This window comes from Hyla sarda, chromosome 5, assembly GCF_029499605.1.
Source record: "Hyla sarda isolate aHylSar1 chromosome 5, aHylSar1.hap1, whole genome shotgun sequence".
NCBI classification, from domain to species: domain Eukaryota; kingdom Metazoa; phylum Chordata; class Amphibia; order Anura; family Hylidae; genus Hyla; species Hyla sarda.
In genome coordinates this window covers 314,751,674-314,772,625 of record NC_079193.1, presented here as the reverse complement: position 1 = coordinate 314,772,625, position 20,952 = coordinate 314,751,674, and the positions used below count along the sequence as shown (strand labels likewise).

The 20,952-nt window shown below is 42.3% G+C and overlaps 1 protein-coding gene across 1 annotated transcript in view; it reads right to left on the bottom strand.

Moving 5' to 3' along the window:
- ZC2HC1A (zinc finger C2HC-type containing 1A) overlaps positions 1–20,952 on the bottom strand; it is a 70,557-nt gene that overhangs the window by 6,104 nt on the left and 43,501 nt on the right. Inside the window, exon 8 of the mRNA XM_056522202.1 lies at positions 10,586–10,678. Within this exon, the coding sequence (XP_056378177.1) occupies positions 10,586–10,678 (93 nt within the window). The remainder of the gene's footprint in view (positions 1–10,585; positions 10,679–20,952) is intronic.

The window sequence follows — 20,952 nt, the reverse complement described above, 5'->3', positions numbered from 1 at the left end:
AAAATTTGATAAAAAATGTATTAAAAGTTTTATATTAGCAAATATGGTATCAATAAAAAGTACAGATCACGGCGCAAAAAATGAGCCCTCATACCGCCGCTTATATGGAAAAATGAAAAAGTTATAGGTCTTCAAAATAGGGGGATTTTAAACGTACTAATTTGGTTAAAAAGTTTGCAATTTTTTTTAAACGCAACAGTAATAGCAAAGTATATTATCATGGGTATCATTTTAATCGTATTGACCATAAGAATAAAGAACACGTCATTTTTACTCTAAATTGTAAGGCGTGAAAACAAAACCTTCCAAAATTTGCAAAATTGCAGGTTTCTTTTTAATTTCCCCACACAAATAGTATTATTTTGGTTGCGCAATACATTTTATGGTAAAGTGAGTGATGGCATTACAACGGACTGGTCGTCATCACTGTCATCAACCTTTTTTTGTAGTACTTATGTACTACAACATATCTCTAATATACTTTCATTATTTTTTCATTCAAATAATTTTATATTTAAAAACTGGCCACTAGGGGGTCTCCCTCCTAATGGCCGGCTGCAGCCTGCCATGACGTCACAAATGAATTAGGACCGATGCCGGCCGGGCAATCGGTCCTAATTCAGTCAGGACTGTCCTGCACTTCGTTAAGTTATTTTCGGGGTGGGGGTAGCTGGTTGCGGCCGTAACAAAGATATATTGTTTTCAACACAGGGTGCCTCCAGTTGTTTCACAACTACAACTCCCAGCATGCCCTGACAGCCAATAGATGTCAGGGCAAGCTGGGAGTTGAAGTGGTAAAACAGCTGGAGGCACCTTGTATAGATGAACTAAGGGCGGAAGTGTCTCCCCCAGCAGGCATCAGTGACGTTGTGCCTGCTGGGGAAGTCTGCCTGGTAAGTGAGCACATTTGCTTGGGTGATGGATGGACAATAGGCAGGGACAGAAAAAGAAAAAAAAAGGATGGTGGGAGCTACTCTTTAAGGGGTTAAAGTAAGCCAACTAAATATGAAAAAGTCAGCCTGAGTCACTGTGACAGATTTCATGCATTCTTAGACTCTCTAGGTTTACACAAGGCAATATTAATAAATCTTCCCTTTTTGTTTCTCTTATACAGTTTTAGATCTAATGAAATAATCTAATATTTACTAAATTTTAATAAATCAGAAGATAGGCACTAAGCTGAAGTTTGTTTATTAAGTGTTGGAAGACTAAACTTAGAAGAAAAACTCCCATAAAATCATGATGATTGCTGTGAATACCTCTGTATACAATATTAAAGCTTTGAACTTCCTCCAATTTCTAATAAAGACATCGTAATAAATTTGTTTTTGTTTAGTGATAAATAAAAAAAATAATCAGAAACCCACTGGTGGGATAAAAAATTGAGCTGTCAAGTTTAGGAATTGCAGGAAATACCTCTAAGGTTTGCATACACAGTAGATTCAAGGTGATAAAAAACAATCTTTTCTTTTATAACACATGAATGATGGATATTATCATGACCAGCATGAACAGCCAATACCAGCTTCATGCTCACTGAGCAGACACAGTTTGCAGAAAATGGTAGTAAGATAAAATTCTTAAAGAAACAGAACATTCCGGGCTAAAGAAAGCCTGAAAAACTGGCCCTGTCAACACTTCCATTTCATCCCTTCCGGCTACCTCACTAGTAGATACAGCTGGCCCGCCTCATTCATTCACCAGTAGTCACAGCATGTTAATTACAGCAGTCTCCAGTGCCACCTACCTAGTAGTCACAGCATACCTCGCTTCCATTTGTGACAACAGTGGTATTCAGTCACATCATTACGCCCTCTACCCAGTCATCACAGCAAGGCCATCTGATGGTATTAAACTATATACGAACATTTATCCCTCATCAGTTCAGCTGTATACATTCAGCATCCATTGGAAGCATGTGGATGGTGAATTCATGAAGGGTGAGAGGAAAAAAAAAAGGGCATGGTTCAGTATCTGGCTCTAATCAGGAAAACAAAATCTAGGCGATACGTTCCGTTTATGCTAGCCTATTAAAAGGCAAATGACTAATAAAAAGTAAGTAACTGGGGAATCGGATTTCATTTTTTATTTGCTGACTAGCACTCAATTAATGGGAACTAAAGCCTTGAACTGAACCCAATATAAGCAAAGGGTTTGCTGGAATGTGCATCCTGTTAAAAATAGGAAGAGGAAAAAATAAATAATAAAAAGATTCCATGGAACAGATGTGTTCTTTGTACATAGATTTGGTATTCTGATATAGCAAGACCCTATCTGCAATAACAAAAGCTTCTTGAGGATAACAGGTTACGACCAAGAGAAAAAGACAGCAATGTCTAATTTAACAGCTGTGCAAACCAAAAAAATCTGAATTGTAATGTGCAGGATATACTTCTTAAAGGGGTATTCCGGCCTTATCCCCTATCCAATGGGTAGGGGACAAGATGTCAGATCGCAGGGGTCCCGCTGCTGGGACCCCCACGATCTCTGTGCAGGGCGCTGCTCCCGAGACCAAGGCGGCCACCACGCCCCCTCCCATAGACATGAATAGAGGTGGTGTGGTGTGACATCACGAGTCGCAACGCCAAGTCTCAAAAGCAGCACCCGGCACAGAATACTGGGTGCTGCACTAAAATCACGGGGGTCCCAGCGGCGGGACCCCTGTGATCAGACATCTTATCCCCTATCCTTTGGATTGTGGATAAGATGTCTAAGGCCGGAATACCCCTTTAAGTCACACACAGTATTTACTATAGAAAAAACTGTGTGTATCTATACATTCAATAAATGGCAATGTATCACTTTCTAATTATTCTATTTAGTCTACACTGAAATATTTTATTTCTAATCTGTTTTTGTTTTTATTGCATACTGTTCTTTATATTTTTTTACCAGATTAGGTAAGAAAACTACTTCATATGGAGAGAGTTGTGGGCATGCTCTGTGACCTGTACTCACTGTGGGGAAAGAGAGTGGATGAGCTGACACCATCACCTACTGTGAATGAAGGGATCATTTATTATTAGACCATGTTCACACGGCAGAATTTATGAGCGGAATTTTGCTGGAATATTCCACTCGGAAATTCCGCTGCATCAAAGTCCTATTGATAATAACAGGATTCTGCTTCACTGTGCACTTACTGTGGCGGAGATCCCGATTCCAGCATTTGCAAACACATTGAACCGTTCAATGTTTCTGCCCGCTCGGAAATGCATTGCAGTCTGTGGAGACGAGCATGTCCAAGCAGTCCTAGCGCCGCCAAAACAACCAAATGCGTAATGGACATTCTGCACATTTTTGGATGTGTAAACATAGCCATAAAGTGACACTGACAGCCAATATACTGGGTTATAGTGCGGGTGAACATCAATAAAATGAGGGGTCACTTACTTTAATCTTCTGGTTGTATTGCGCAACTCTGCCCTGGCGGGCCTGCCTCCTCCATATTCCCTTCTTTGGCCTGCCCCCGTAATGTATAGGTCAGTGGTCTACAAACTGTGGACCTTCAGCTATTGCAATGGCTTGCCGGGCATGCTGGGAGTTGTAGTTTTGCAACAGCTGAAGGTCCACAGTTTTGAGACCACAAATTTAATGTAGGTGAATGTGAATTACATTGATTTCACTGGGTAACAATGGAACTCTAGAACTACAGGAAACCAAATATCCAGACTTCCAATCATCAGTGTTTTTTGTACAAAAAAAAAAATAAAATAAAAAAAAAATCCTTAAATGGGCTCTGTGCACCACCGAGGACAGGCGGGGCTCTGTGCACCACCGAGGACAGGCGGGGCTCTGTGCACCACCGAGGACAGGCGGGGCTCTGTGCACCACCGAGGACAGGCGGGGCTCTGTGCACCACCGAGGACAGGCGGGGCTCTGTGCACCACCGAGGACAGGCGGGGCTCTGTGCACCACCGAGGACAGGCGGGGCTCTGTGCACCACCGAGGACAGGCGGGGCTCTGTGCACCACCGAGGACAGGCGGGGCTCTGTGCACCACCGAGGACAGGCGGGGCTCTGTGCACCACCGAGGACAAGCGGGGCTCTGTGCACTGAGGACAAGCGGGGCTCTGTGCACTGAAGAAAAAGTTTCTGCAAAAAGTTTCTGCAAATGACAGGTACGCTTTAAACCTATATATCCTTCCAACCTTTATGTCCTTGATGCTGAAGGCTCAATGAATGAAGAAAATAGACAAAAAAACTCCCAAGCAATGAGCCTCCTCTCCTTTGATCCTATCCTGCCTCATGTTGCAAAAACAAAATTGGAATGATTGACCAAAAAAAAAGTATTTTATAGATTGACCAGGAAGATCAGCTATTTTCCTTTCTCTCACAACCCCTTCTTTTACTGTAAGACACCTGTCTGCAGCAGGAATACTCCCCACTCCAAGAGACCAGGAATACAAAGTCGCCTGTAGCTGAAGCATCAACATTTTTCCAATGAAAACTGAAGGTACCAAGAGTCAATTGCTCAAAGTGTTTACATGCCAAGTGTGTTATACAAGCATGGCCATAGGCAGAAAGCAAAGCCAAACAATAAATTAAGATGTGAAAGTAACAGAATTCCATATTTGCACATAGTATTGACACAAAGCTACTGTTGAAATCGCATCAGAAAACATGTCACTCTCTATAGGAAGCAAAGTTCATGCACACAACATGTTCTATGATAGCTGTCCGCAAGGGAAAACTGCTGGGAAACTTGGAAGTAATTCAGAACTTCAACTTTTTAGGCAAAGTTCTGAGCAATACTAGAGAACGCCTTATCTTAAAAGTTGGCTAAAGCTACCAGAAAACTGGATTATTTCCTTTTTCAATCATAAAATACTACATCATGTAGAGTGCAACGATAGTAAAGACATGAGAAATGGCACTCACCATCCAGGGTAATGCTTTATTCATGCAGTGCAAGCATGACGGGTACAGGCAAGTCTGGTGGTGTGAGGACGGGGGCAACCGGAACAGGCCCTTTTTTATGCATGTGACGCATTTCCTCTAGCCGGAATAGCGGCAGCTCAGTCCCTATGCCACTATTCCAGCTAAACGCACTAAACTGCCTGTTCTGGTTGCAGCCGCCCTCACACGCTACAGACCTGCCTGTACCTGTCATGCTTGCACTACGTGAATAAAGCGTTATCCTGGATGGTGAGTGCCGTCTCTCATGTCTTTACTATCGTTGGATATCATTGCTACCTTAGAATGAGCACCACCTTACCAGTTGTTCAAAGGTCAGCTTGGATTATCCCTTACACCGTGCCTACTCGACACCTAGTGACGTCATTGCCGGACTTGTTTCTCTATTTCGGCTGATCATGTAGAGTTAGGCCTTATTCCATTCATAACCATTACCTGAGACCTACCAGGAAAATAAGTCCAGCCAAAAAAGAGAACTTGTACTCTTTCAAATACTTCTAGTCTACAATGCTTCCTGCCTTAAACAAGGGGTAGCGATTTAGTGGACATGGCAGCTCTTATGGGGCATTTTTCTGTCAGCTAAATAGTGTCTCTGCTGGTGGATCTCAATGATGAAGGAACAACCGCCATCTCCTGGTATATAAGATAGATTTCATCTATGACATAACATATGAGTATGTAAAACATGATCTAGTATATGTCAATCACTGGTATAAGTGTGAATGCCATATCAGACCTATAGGAGTAAATAAAGAGAGTGCTATATCAAAGCTGGCAGTGCTACACGTGAAACACAAGATCCCGGTAACATGGTATTGTATAAAAATGCAAAGAAAACAGGTCTGGAGCACTCACCAGGTAAACTTGATAGATTCTTTGATGAATATGATCCAAACAGATAAAAATCTAAAGCAGTGGGAAGAGGAGACAGTAGCACGCACCGGGTGAACGCTACTGCCTCCGCTCCCCACTGATTCAGATTTTTATCTGTTTGGATCGTATTCAATAAAGAATTTTCTATCAAGTTTACCTGGTGAGTGCTCCAGACCTGTTTGCTTTGCATCTTTATACATGATCTAGTATATGTGCAAATGTTTATGCCAGACAGGCCAGAGTCTTCATCCTAATACATTGCCTATAGACTTGACATGTTTTTATTAAATACAAAGCTTAGTGCTTGAAGAGAAACAGACAGCAAATTCACTCGCACTAAATTCACTATACTGGGTTCTTCCATGGGTGAAGAGCTTTAAATGGGCACTGTCAGATACAAAAACTTTTGATATGTTATAAAGCATGCATAACCAATATGTTTTGCAATTGCTTTCATTAGAAAATCTTCAGTATTTCATAGAGAAAAAGCCAGTCAAACAACTGCCCCCCCCCCGCCTGCTTGGACACATACTAGTCCTGCTGTGTCCACGCGTCATCACCTATGTCATGGACACACTTCCTTGATTGACAGCTGTGAGCGCAGGGCTCACAGCTGGAGGAAAAATCCTCCCACTGTCAGCTTGTGTCCCGCTACTGTCAGGGAGGACAAGCTGGGAGTTGTAGTTTTTCTTATACTAGGGGAGATGTGATCAGACAGCATACTGAGGGAGGGGGCGGAGACCTGCACAGTGTGGCCACGCCCCCTCCCTTTGAGAGGAATTCAGACTAGTGAGCTAAATTAAAAGTGTAATAAAAAAAAAAAAATAAAGGTGCTAGACATATAATTAGATTATACATGGTCAGGATTAGGTACTGAGTGATATATAAAAAAAAAAACATGTTTTTTAGTTGGATCCGACAAGTATGCTTTAAAAAGATGCTATTTACATTTATTTGTTAAGTATGTCCTGTGTTCTGGGCTGTCACGATTCGGCTGGCTGGAGGTGGATCCTCTGTGCCAGAGAGGGATTGGCGTGGACCGTGTCGGTGGACCGGTTCTAAGTTGCTACTGGTATTCACCAGAGCCCGCCGCAAAGCGGGATGGACTTGCAGCAGCGGTAGCAACCAGGTCGTATCCACCGGCAGGAGGTCTGGAACACAGGCTAAGAACACACAAGGAAACGCTTTCACTGGCACAAGGGGCAATAAGTGCACTCTCCTCCTCACTATACTTCTTTAAAAGTAAAGTTAGTTGGCAATATCAGTAGAGGGAAAAGTTATTAAAGGGGTTATCCAGAATTACAAAAACAGCTGATTTCTTCAAAACACAGCACACCTATCCCCAGGTTGTGTGTGATATTGCAGATCAGTTTCTTTTAAGTAAATTAAGCTGAATTGTAACACCACATACAATCGGATGTGTGGTGCTGTTTTTTTTTTTTTAGAAGAAGAAATTAGTTTTGATATTTACTCCTTTAAGTTTTAACTCTGTTTTCACTATGGGCAGCATGATATTTTGAAAGGCTCCCTTCTAATTAGCCCCATAAGGAAACGCGTTGCAAGTGTGCGACGCTGCAGCGATTAACTTCACACATGGCGCTGTACATTTACGGCGTGGCTACAAAACAAGAGCAAGAGTTGCGTTCACGTCAAAGCAGGTGTTATGACTGCAGCAGCCAGGGACTCCCTGCTAATGGTAGGCATCAGTGATCATATGGATGTCTGCCATTAACCCTATAGATGCCGTGGCATCTATAGTGAAAATGGGGATGCCGGAGGGTTTGGTGGGCTTATTGGACCACGCACTAAGATCGGAGGGTTAATGAGTGTAAATTGCACCTGGAGGTCTTTTTTTCCCCCTTCTCTGGTTTGCAGGATGGCCAATCTTCCTGTGCAGCCTGCAGAATCAGGCAGTATAAGAAGATAGCCAATAGTACAAATCAGTACTGTGATATTACATAGCACCGAACAGTACATTGCAATTAAATAACTGATAATTGTTTCTTATGGGGGACTTAAAAAGAGCTTAATAAATATACAGATTATAAATAAAAATTAAAATGTTATGTCCTATTAAAAATTGTTTTTTTTTGTTTTTCAATTTCCTTGGGCACTTTGTCATACATTTTAAGGTCCTGAGTCTCCCTGTATCTTCTATAGGATGTCTGGGATCTCGGGAGCGTGCATAGTAGAAAATTTGTGGCAATTTCCAGGTATGCTACCTCTCTGCAGGCCTACTGACTTCTATGGGACGGCTACAGGATATGTGTAATAGCACCGCAGCCAACAGCTTCAGTATGTGCTAAGCAGTTATCAGGGCTGTATTGAAAAGCAATAAATCAGGTTGTGTGATGCTAAGACAGCTACGAAAACTACAAGCAAGTACTAGGATTGTCTGCTAATGATCCAATTGCTGCTTCCACTGACACCCCCCCCCCCCCACCCCCAACACAAACACGCCGCTCAGTACATAGTGCTGACCTGATTCTTTGACTTGGCAGAGCTGGCACCGTTATCTCTATATGCAGTGCCTTTAAACAACTGCACTATCACAGCTCTGCTAAGTCAATGAATCAGGCACTTTGGGCTAAGCGTGGAGCTGAGCAGGGGGGCCCCAGGTAGCAGCATTACCGCAGCCTGATTAATTGCCTTTCAACACAGACCTTATAACAGCTCAGCATGGAGGAAAGCATCACTCAATGGCACTGACATGTCTAAATGTAAACACAGGGAACCTATCACACGGTCCATACAGGTTCTATACAACATCAGGAGCATGCATGTTCAGGCACAAGGTGCGATGACATCATCAGTGCCAGCATACAATTTGTGAAGTGAAACCAATTCGAAGCCTGGAAGAAAGGTAAACCACAAATGGGACCACCCCTTTAGGAGTTAACATCGAATCTGTAAAGTCATTTACAATTTATCCAGCAGGAGAAGTAGAAGAATCATTGGCACTCAGACTTAAAGGAGTACTCCGGGATAAGTTTCTGATCGAGGGGGGGGGGGGGGGGGGGGTCGGGTCCCCCGGCTCTTTGCAGAAATAGCACATCGAATGCTCTCTCTCTTCTGCTGGATAACCCTCCTGACAGACTGTCTTTAACCTGTTAAGGACCAAGGGCATACCTGTACGTCCTGGGTCCTTTCCCTTTCTGTTAGAGGCCGGGACCCGTGGCTAATAGCGCGCGGCACAGATCGCTATTAACCCTTTAGACGCGGTGTTCAAAGTTGATTTCCTCGTCTAAAGTGAAAGTAAACTACCTCATGCTAGCTCAGGGGGCTGTTTGGGACCGCCGCGGTGAAATTGCGGCATCCCGAACAGCTGTAGGACACAGGAGTTCCCCTTACCGGCCTCCTGGTGTCCGATCGCCGAATGACTGCTCATTGCCTGAGATCCAGGCAAGAGCAGTGAAGCGGCAGAATCATTGATCAATGGTTTCCTATGAGAAACCATTGATCAATGTAAAAGATCAGTGTGTGCAGTGTTATTGCCCCATATGGGGGCTATAAAATTGCAAAAGAAAAGTGAAAAAAAACTAAGTGAATGAAGACCAATTAACCCCTTCCCTAATAAAAGTTTGAATCAACCCCCTTTTCCCATAAAAAAAAAAAAAAAAAAGTGTACATGAAAATAAACGTGGTATCGTCGCATGTGGAAATGTCCGAATTATAAAAATATATCGTTGATGAAACCGCACGGTCAATGGCGTACACGCAAAAAAATAGCATATTTTTGGTCCCTTTTTATATCATGAAAAAATGAGTAAAAAGCAATGAAATCCGATCAATACAAAAATGGTACCGCTAAAAACTTCAGGTCACAGCGCAAAAAAATGAGCCCTCCTATACCATCCCGTACGTGAAAAAATAAAAAAGTTAGAGGTCAGAAGATGACAATTTTAAACGTATACATTTTTCTGCATGATTTTTTCCAGAAGTACGACAAAATCAAACCTATATAAGTAGGGGATCATTTTAATTGTATGGACCTACAGAATAAATATAAGGTGTCATTTTTTGTACTGCGTAGAAACGGAAGCCCCCAAAATGGTGTTTTTTCTTCAATTTTGTTTTGATTTTTTAAAGGTAATGAGGAAAAAATTTAAGTGCAAAAACTGAAAAACCCCTGGTCCTTAAGGGGTTAATAGTGACACAAGGGCATCTGATGAGTCAGAAATAGTTACAAGTGGTTTAAAGGAAATCTGTCACCAGTGTCACCTGCACAGATAGACAGATAGTGCTGGTGATACTGATGACAACGGTACTTACCTTGTCCAGATCTGTTGGCCTCAGCTCCGGCCCTGCTTGGGGCATGGGTGGAATTTAGTTACATCACTGCTGCTGCTACGTGCTGGGTCCTGCTGATAGAGAACAGTAGCGCTGACATCACTAAGCTCCACCCGTGCCCCATGCAGGGTCGGAGCTGAAGCTTAACGGAGAAGATTACCGGAGATCCCCGCCACGAAACGGGACAAGGTAAGTACCGTTGTCATCAGTGTCACCTGCACTATCTGACGGTACTGACAGGTTAGTGCAGGTGACAAATTTCCTTTAAAGGCAGTTTTCTAGTTTAACGAAAAAACAAAACTCATTGTTCAGTAAAAGGTTACATCTAGCGCACCATCTTTGCCAATATTTACCGCACTGATCATGTACAGCCCTGAACAAGTAAAGGGAGGCATAAAACTAGTGAATCACTGAAGCGCAACGTATATTACAAAACTTTGTATAAAAGGAATAAACAATCATTATTAACACAAAACCTGGACACTATGAAGAACAGATTACAGTACCTTTCTGCATTGTACACTTTCCTTTTGCTAGCGGAAAGAAGAAAGTTTGGGTTCCTAGCCAGGCTAGGCGGCGTTCTTGACTTTAATGAACCTCTGAAAAGAAAAAAAAAATCAATGCTTAAAAACATTGCAGCAAAATATAGGAGATATGTATTGGAACTACAATATTTCTGTAAGAATTAAATATTGTAACATCACAAGGCCCACCGACTCATAACATTTCAATATTGCAATTCTGTCAATTTAATCGTGTGGCCTATTTAAAAGGAAATCTGACAGCAGAATCACCTGCATTAACCGGAATATACAGGGTAATAGTGCGGGTGTTGCCTATGCCCCTTAAAGGGGTTATCCGGCCAAAGAGCAGCACCTGCATTTTATGTGGGGCTGCATCTCCAGACCCGGAAAGCTCTTTGTTTCCGGGACTGGGGACTTGACAAAACAAAGAGCTTTCAGAGACTGGAGACGAAGCCCTGCATAGAATGCGGGTGCTGCACGGAGATCGCGGGGGATCCCAGCGATCAAACATCTTATTCCCTATACTTTGGATAGGGGATAAGATGTCTTTGGTCAGATAACCCCTTCAAAGGGAACCAATCATCAGATTTTACCCTATATAAAGCTTCCCAATGCGTTATTATAGGGTAAAAACTTTATCCTCATGCTTTGCCAAGCGTTATATAGGGTAAGATCTGATGATTGGTTCCCTTTAAATCCATGCAGCCGTTCTGTTGTGATCCTTAGAAAAGAACATATGCAAATCAATTTTTCTGAGCAATGGAGGCATTCTAAATGCGGTTCTCCCGCCCGTTGGGAGATGAAGAGGATGGAGTTAAGAGCTGGATCAGACAGGAGACGCATTGCTAGTAAAGCAATAAGAACACCTCCATTGCTTACTGGCCCTTTTACGTTATCTGGATTGAGCATTTTTAGGAACAGCAATAATTGGTCTGTGTAAAAGTGCCTTAAGACTGCTTATCTGGAAACAACCGACATGATAAGCTTAAGTCCTCCTACTTGCCCTGACTGCTGAGAGAGTAGGTGATAGGTCACTGTAAGACCCTGAAATTTTTCAAGAAAATTTCTCACAGAAAAGGATTGCAGTAACATGTTTTGCTATACAGATGTTTATTCCCTTTGTGTGTATTGGAACTAAACCAAAAAAGGGAGCAAAAAAAAGCAAATTGGACATAATGTCAAACCAAACTCCAAAAATGGGCTGGACAAAATTATTGGCACCCTTTCACAATTGTGGATAAATAAGATTGTTTCAAGCATGTGATGCTCCTTTAAACTCACCTGTGGCAAGTAATAGGTGTGGGCAATATAAAAATCACACCGTAAGGCAGATAAAAAAACATTCACTTAGTATTTGCAATAGTGTGTCTGTGTGTGCCACATTAAGCATGGACAATAGAAAGAGGAGAAGAGGACTTGAGAACCAAAATTGGGGGAAAATGTCAACAATCTTAAGGTTACAAGTCCATCTCCAGAGATCTAGATCTAGATTTGCCTTTGTCCACAGTGCGCAACATTATCAAGAAGTTTGCAACCCATGGCACTGTAGCTAATCTACCTGGGCGTGGACGGAAAAGAAAAATTGATGAAAGGTGTCAACGCAGGATAGTCCGGATGGTGGATAAGCAGCCTCAAACAAGTTCCAAAGATATTCAAACTGTCCTGCAGGCTCAGGGAGCATCAGTGTCAGAGGGAACCATCCGTCCACATTTAAATGAAATGCTATGGTAGGAGACCAAGGAGGACCCCACTGCCGACACAGAGACATAAAAAAGCAAGACTACATTTTGCCAAAATGAACTTGAGTAAGCCAAAATCCTTCTGGGAAAATATCTTGTGGACAGATGAGACCAAGATAGAGCTTTTTGGTAAAGCACATCATTCTACTGTTTACCGAAAACGAAATGAGGCCTACAAATACCTACAGTAAAATATGGTGGAGGTTCAATGATGTTTTGGGGTTGTTTTGCTGCCTCTGGCACTGGGCGCCTTGAATGTGTGCAAGGCATCATGAAATCTGAGGATTACCAATGGATTTTGGGTCACACTGTACAGCACAGTGTCAGAAAGCTGGGTTTGCGTCCGAGATCTTGGGTCTTCCAGCAGGACAACGACACCAAACATACATAAAAAAAGCACCCAGAAATGCATGGCAAAAAGCGCTGGAGAGTTATGAAGTGGCCAGCAATGAGTCCAGATCTAAATCCCATTGAACACCTGTGAAAAGATCTTAAATTTGCTGTTGGGAAAAGGCGCCTTCCAATAAGAGAGACCTGGAGAAGTTTGCAAAGAGTGGTCCGACATTCCGGCTGAGAGGTGTAAGAAGCTTATTGATGGTTATAGGAAGCGACTGATTTCAGTTATTTTTTCCCAAAGGGTGTGCAACCAAACATTAAGTTAAGGGTGCCAATAATTTTGTCCAGACCATTTTTGGAGTTTGGTGTAACATTATGTCCAATTTGTTTTGTTTTTTTTCCTTCCTTTTTTGGTTTAGTTCCAATATACACAAAGGGAATAAACATGTGTATAGCAAAACATGTGTTACTGCAATCCTTTTCTGTGAAAAATACTTACTTTCTTGAAAATTTTCAGAAGTGCCAACATTTATGGCCGCGCGTGTTTTATTTATTTTTTCGGACCTACATCAATAGACCTCGTCAAACTGTACAAAAGACACTTCCGTATGGATATCAGGAATGTATGGCACCATATTGGGATGCAAGATAAAATTTATAATATACACAGAGTTCTCAGATTTTATTGCGTATAAGCAATAGGTTGAAGTACACCTTGAAATATAGAAAATTACACAAAACATTTCTTTAAAGAGTAGCTATCCTTTCAGGTGACTTTTCAGGATAAGCTGCCCTGTGTGTAAATGAGGAGCAGTACTATTTCTGGCTATTATATAACTTACATATGGTATTTTTAGCTGATTTCTGCTCTGCAGGCTTTAATTATAATTTTTAGTTTTCCAGATGTGATGGGCGGAGCCTAATCTCATACAACACACCACATCACACAGAGAACCGAAGCGTGCACCTCTGTGTCCAGCCAAAAGCATGGCAAAACTGGTAAAGCGATGGTGAGCAGTGTAGAATGTGTATAATGCCCTGAAGCAAGATACTTACAGTATGAGATCTCACCTCAAAGTCTGTATCTCTCTCTCTCTATGCAGCCTGTGTATGTTCACAGACACTTCCCCTTCCCTTTTTTATGCCCCTCCCTTCTTTATGCCTGTCTTTTTAAAAAAAATTTCAAGATAAGAGCTTGTTCGCACTGCCGTGTGCTCTGGTAAAGGGGGCTCCGTTGGCCTGCCTGTGGCAAGGATGGAAGTTGAGTGAATAAAAAATGTGCCTGTCCTATTCAAGTTAGTGGACACCCAATCGACCCTATTCAAGTTAGTGGGATCCTTCAGAATCCGGTGGTGACCGTTATGGTCCGACCTATTCAGGGTCAGTTTGGCGAAGTAAAAAAAAAAAAAAAAAGAAGAGCAGAAAAGACACTAAATAGGTTGAAGTACGATGGTCATGTGACCTTTGCTTAATCTGTCTGTATGCCCCTTGAGGTCACTGGATGCTGTGCAAAGATAGAGATGACGGTAACAGATTCTGATCTTTCTTCCGGATATCACTTGTATCTTCTCACTTCTCTTCTCTGACAGACACAGAAAACAGGGAGCAAGGGTCCATGCACACTTGAAATTTATCTGGGCGAAGATTCTGATGAAGCAGCCCCCCCCACTGCACACTCCAAATTTTCTGCAGCAGAACTTCCAATGTTGATTCCTTCTCAGAATTCCACCCGGAATTGCATTGGGTCAGTGCTTGTCCGTGTGGTCATAGCACTGATTCATTCTGACAGCACAGCTGCACACAGAATCTCCGCCCCAGAATGGGCCCTAAGGATTTTTATACTGCTCCCCCAATACTGCACCCACTGAAAGGTAATATTGCTAATAATTGAAAGGTAAAAAATATGGCCTTTAAATGTTAAAGCGTGGTATAATATCAAAGTCATGATATAATACAAGGTTGGCAGTGATAAGTTTCAAACTTAAAAGAACAAGGTTACCTTAGACATTATGGGGGACATTTATCATTAGGTGTCTATTGTAGACACAGATCTACCCCTTTACACTGCCTGTCTACGGTAATTTACACTTTTGCGCAAGTTTTACAAAAAATGCGCACATCCTTTGATAAATTTTGCACAAATATAGAACCCCCCCTCGCTCTACCGTGCACTCCTTCTCTACCTCACACTTCAGACCTGTGATGTTTTTCTGCGGTGGGCCCACAGAATTCTGACTTCCATCCTATCCTCCCAGGTTAGTGCCTTCTTATATTTCCTTATGCTAAAAATTTTTTAACATGTTTCTAGGCTAATTTTCTTTTTTCATATTACTTTCCTACCAAGGTTAATAATGTGTTATGGCTGACCCTAAGGGTCTATTCACACGGGCGGAATTTCCGCACCAATTCCGCTTCTGTGGGTGGTTTCTGGCTTGTGCGGAATTCATGCGGAAATTCAGAAGCGTGGAACCCCATAGAAGTCTATTGGGCTTCCATTTGAGGCAGAATTCCACAAGTGGAATTCCGCCCGTGTGAATAGACCCTAATGCTTGTGAATTCCCTTCAGAGGTTGTTTCCTCGGATCTCCCTGGACCCTCACAGGCTTCATCCTTTACAAGAAAGAAACGAGTTGGTTTTGTGAAGAAGAAATGCTTTGAAAATCTTAAACTATAATTGTATATTTCCCAAAAGAAAAGATAAATAAATAAATAGGAAAAAGCATATGAAAGAATTAAAAATGATCAAGTTTAATTAATATTTGTCACATAGTGTAGTATAATAGTCCGTCTATGGCAAAAAGATTAAATAATTGGAGGCGGTTCTAAATCTGTATTATATATTGCTGGACAGATTCTGACAGCCTTTTATGTGTCCTCCTAGGTGGTGTTTATTTGCGCAATTTAATCGGGACTTGCGCAAAGTTTGTGCGTGTAAACAGTAAAGACGCAATTGATAAATCGATGTACACTGTATAATAAGCTCTACGTATACAGTCACATAGAATTCCACAGTAAACCTTTCAAAAAGTATACAAAAAAAACACAAAAAAAAATTACGCAATATTGACAGTGAACATGGTGTATATATAATGATAAATGTCCCGCTATTTCACTGCCAACCCTACTGATGCATCAAGCTATGCATACGTGATGGAATTTTCGAAGATATTTTTAAGCTGTAGGTGAACCTGTGTTCTAAATTTACAACGCTGTGAAATCACATGATCACACGGCATCTAAAGCCTTTGGTAGAAGCCAAGCTGTCAATGAAAGCGAATGCAGCCACTGCTATGATTTTACACGCTGGAAATAAGGTTTTGCAACCTGATCTCGTCCCTGTAGCGGTCATATCACCAGTGCATGCTGACTTATTTCTACGTCCTGCATAGCTGTAACTCATGAAGACAAAGCTCTGACCGATTTATTTTTAGATTCTATGAGGATGTTCAGAATTTAGAAGGTACCTGTTCAAAACCCTCATCTATAAGCTTGAGAAGACAGTGAGCATCTCTCGCTCTGGAGGACTCAGCATGTCTATGCATTAGGTGCACAGGCCACTGATATCAATAGCCACATTGTAACACTTCATTTCTCCTGCAGTGGCGCTGCAGGAGAAATGAACACTTGTAGCAGACAGCAGCTGATCACTGTTGGTGCCAGCAGTAGTGCATCCTCTCCTCATTTCCACGGAAGCTTAAAAGGGGTACTCCACTGCTAAGCGCTCGGAACAAACTGTTCCGAATGCTGGAGCCGGGAGGTAGTGAAGTCATAGCCCCGCCCCCTCATGCCATCACGACACACCCCTCAATGCAAATCTATGGGAGGGGGTGTGACAGTCATCACGCCCCCTCCCATAGAGTTGCATTGAGGGGGCGGGGCTATGACGTCACAAGCTCTCTGTGCCGGTACAGCGTCCAAACGCCGAGCAGCGGAGTACCCCTTTAAGGGTGCGTTCACACGGAGGAATAGGAGAGAAATACTTGTGCAAAAGTAACACGGAATTCCGCATGGAAAATAGGAGGAAACTTTTTTTTGCTGGACTACAACCACCAATTTCTTTTTATTTCTTTTTTCGTGCAGAATTTCGCGCAAATTCTGTGCAAATTCTGTGTGGAAACGATTTCATGCGGAATTTTTTTTACCATTAACTTCAATGGACTTCTGCTCACGTATTCCCCAAGAAGAATGAACATGTTCTTTCTTCTAGCGGAACGAAATTCCGCTGCGGAATTTACGCAGTGTAAACAGTGTAGCTTAAAATACATTGAAGACAATGGCAAAGCAGATGTTCATTATTTCTAAGCGGAGAATTCAAGAGGAATTAAATCGAATAAATACCTCTTGAATTACTCAGTGTGAACGCAGCCTTATAATAAGCGCAAACCTCCTGTAATGTAGCTTTTTATCTGTCTGTACCACACTGTCTATGTAACTGTAAGGCCCCCTTCACACTACCGTTATGCTCCTGTTAAAACTCCCTTGACAAACTCCCATCAAAAAGTCCAGAAAACGCCCGTCAAAAAATCCCATTCACGTCAATGGGATTGTTTGACCTTCCTTTGGCATCAGTTATGTCCCGGTATGACTAACGTCCCAAACTTTTGACCAGTGCAAATAACGGTGCATGCACTAATTTTTGTCCCGTCAAAAATAACGGTGGAATAACGAACGTTAAAATTTTAACATCAAAGTCTATGGCTGACGGATGTTTACAAAGAACATCCATTGGCGCCTGTTATTTTCACCTTCTGTTATGGCTTAAAAGGACATAAAATAACGGACTATAACTGTGCATGACGGATGAAATAACGGGTGGTAACGGATGGAACATGTACATTATTTCGTCAGGATTCCCGTTAAAATAACGGATGTTGGTCACCCGTTATGTTCAGTTAATTTGTCTATTTTTTCATGACCTCTTTCAGCAGAAAAACGGCTGTCAAAATGCAGGAATATGACGGTAGTGTGAAAGAAGCCTTACAATGCACTGCCTGTGTGTGTAATGGTACTATGATAGGGGCCTACTGTACCCATTTTACTAACAAAGAGAAAAGGCAGACTTTTAGTTAAATTTTTTGTATGTTTACATACAATGGTATTATATAGCGACAACTTAAATCTGATTATTTATTATCCCTATTTCTAATGCTATGCAATAGGAAAGAATGTGGTTGTCTAGGCTGTGTCCACAGAAGCTGGCAAACTCATGAACGCAACCAAGCCTGAACGCTTTACCATTGGGCGATTATCATGTGGATGTGGTTTTGGATGCAAATGTTTGCCAGCTTGTAAGGACACAGCCTAAAAACTGGCCAATATATATTTATGCCTGTATTTGTTCCTCTCCAATGTTTTCCTGCAGTTCTAATTCAGATAAAAGTTGTACTGCATTGACAAATTCTTTCTATGTGTGTCTAGGTGTTTTTCAACCAGTGTGCCTCCAGCTGTTGCAAAACTACAACTCCCAGCATGCTGGGAGTTGTAGTTTTGCAACAGCTGGGGGCACACTGGTTGGGAGACCCTGGTGTATACCTTATTTTGACACTCAGATTAGTGCTAGTTAAAGGAATTGTGTCATAAAAATATAAACCAAAGTTTAAATCAAGATTCTATGTTAACCATACTTTTAAATACTTATTTGCATTTTACCATCTATATTTTATATCATCATTAAATCTTGCAATTTCCTTTCTGGCCACTAGGACTAAAACTAAGGCTCCTTACACACTGAGTATTCATCCGTTATTAAACATACGTTTTCTGTGTAAAAAACGGCTGTATAATAACAAGTGAATTAACGGATGCTGACGGCTGAATAACGTCTGTCAAAATAACAGGCATATTCATCTATTAAGACCCGTTATAACATTAGTCATTTACAGCCGTTTTAACACCTCTGCCTACAGTATGACACAGCAGGGACTACTACTACTCCCATCATGGAAAATACTTGTTTCCATGATGGGAGTAGTAGTTCCATGGCTGCTGGATTCTGCCGGTGGCTGGGGTGGCTACATTGTGTTTGTACTACTACCCCCATCATGGAACAGACTCTGTTCCATGATGAGGGTTGTAGTACAGGGGCTGAGGGATTGATCGCACCGGGTCGGGTCTCACTTCTGATCACTGTCACGCCCGCTCGTGACATCACGGCCATGCCCCCTTAATGCAAGTCTATGGGCGTGACCGCCGTCACACCCCCTCCCATAGACTTGCATTGATGGGGCGTGGCCTTGACGTCACAAGCCTCTGGCGCTCCACCCAACACTCTAAACGAACGCTGGATGCAGCAGGGAGATCGTGGGTGTTCTCAGCAGCGGGACCCCGCGATTAGATGGATCCTTTGGATAGGGGATAAGGGGTGGAGTACCCCTTTAAGCATTCCAAAACTGGTAGATATTTCTATCAGAACCTTAACCCATGAGAGTGGGGAAAGCCATTGGCTGTCTGGGCATGCTAGTGAGTTGTATTTTTGCACCAGCAGGAGGCACTGCTTTAGGGTTTGGACACAGGGAGCAGCCAGCATCTGGCCAAGACCACCAAGATACGAGGGGCCTAGTCTTCATGTAGATTGTTGATGGCCGCACAAGTTTGCAGGTAAACAACAGTTTTATCCACAAACCGTGTGGCCACTAACAATGAGTGTCAATGTCTGCATGGCTTTATGGATATGATTGGGATCACACGGTGACGTTTCAGTGCTGCATTTGAAGATGCAGGGCGAAATGTATAAAAAATAAAAAAAGAAGAAAAAAAAAATCATACATTTTTACTAAATTGCTATTTTATAGGTGTAAATTTATTTATTTGTTTATTTTTTTAACATTTCTACTGTAAAAAAAAACATGCTGGACAAAAAAAAAAAAAAGACAAAAAAAAATGAAACAGTGTTAATCACTTTACCAGCAAAATTGGGTGTCTGATAATAATCTACTGGACAGCCAGAGCCACACGTGGACATGGTTTATGATTCTTATTGTAACAATGATCTTCTACTCCGCATAAACGTTAGCCAACGAAAAGCCCAAATCTGCCCTTTTAAAATGTTAAGAGTGACACCCAGTGGACAGTCCATATACTGCATTTAAGTACAATGGAATTCAGATGGAAGGAACTCTCCTGATATTTATAACCTGCACTATCGTTTCTATTTTTAATTCATCATACTTTATAAATGAATCTCACAGAACATGATCAGTTTCAGATTACAAGTTGCCAGACATTGTTTTGCTACTGTATGTGAAGACAGATATTGTGCTGTGATGTCAGTCTAGTCCATTGTTTCCCAACCAGGGTGCCTCCAGCTGTTGCAAAACTACAACTCCCAGCATGCCCGGACAGCCGTTGGCTAGAAGGGGGAGAACCAATAAGTATTAGACAGCTGTTGCTTCATGGCATTATTTTTGGGGCGGCTTCATTGATCTCAGATGTCAAGCATCAGAAATCACTTCTGAAGCCTTAAATGGGCACTGTGATTAAAACTAATATTTGCTATTGCACTCCTTATGGAAAATAAAATATATTTCTAATATATTTTGATTATGAAGTATAGACATGAATGGAGGGGGCGTGGCGTGACGTCACGTCCCCAGTCCCGGAGATTTCCGAAACTGGAGATTCAGCACCCGCATTGAATGCGGGTGCTGCAGGGAGATCGCGGGGGGGTCCCACGATCAGACATATTCTCCCCTATCCTTTGGATAGGGGATAAAATGTTTTTGCCCGGAATACCCCTTTAAATGTTAAGTTTTACTGGATTTTGACTTCCCGGGAGCTGGATCTATATTTTTTCACTCTGCATTTATCAGGGGAGAGCGGTTCCCTGAATCCGTGCCTCTGGACCTTACTACTGGTGCCTGTGGTACATGAAGATTCGGTGAGCTGATCTACTACTACTCCTATTAAAATACTGAGGACAATCCATACTAGTGCCTACTCGCCCTGCCAATAGAACTAGCATTCTTTCTTTCTGGGTTTCTTTGCTTTGACCATTTCTTACATAGATTTAAACCATTAAAAGGTTCTTCTAGATCAGGGGTCCTCAAACTACGGCCCGCGGGCCACATGCGGCCCGCCGAGGACATTTATCCAGCCCGCCGCTGCCTGGGACATCCCTGTGTCCCGAAAGATGTTTTCGGGACACAGGGATGCGCTCTCGGAGACCCCGCATTTACTTTAAAACCGCAGGGGCCGCCGGGAAGGTGGCGCACACAGGGACATCACTGACGCCGTGCATGCGCCCATAGCAACGGAGCGCGGAGGAGCGGGGCAGCGA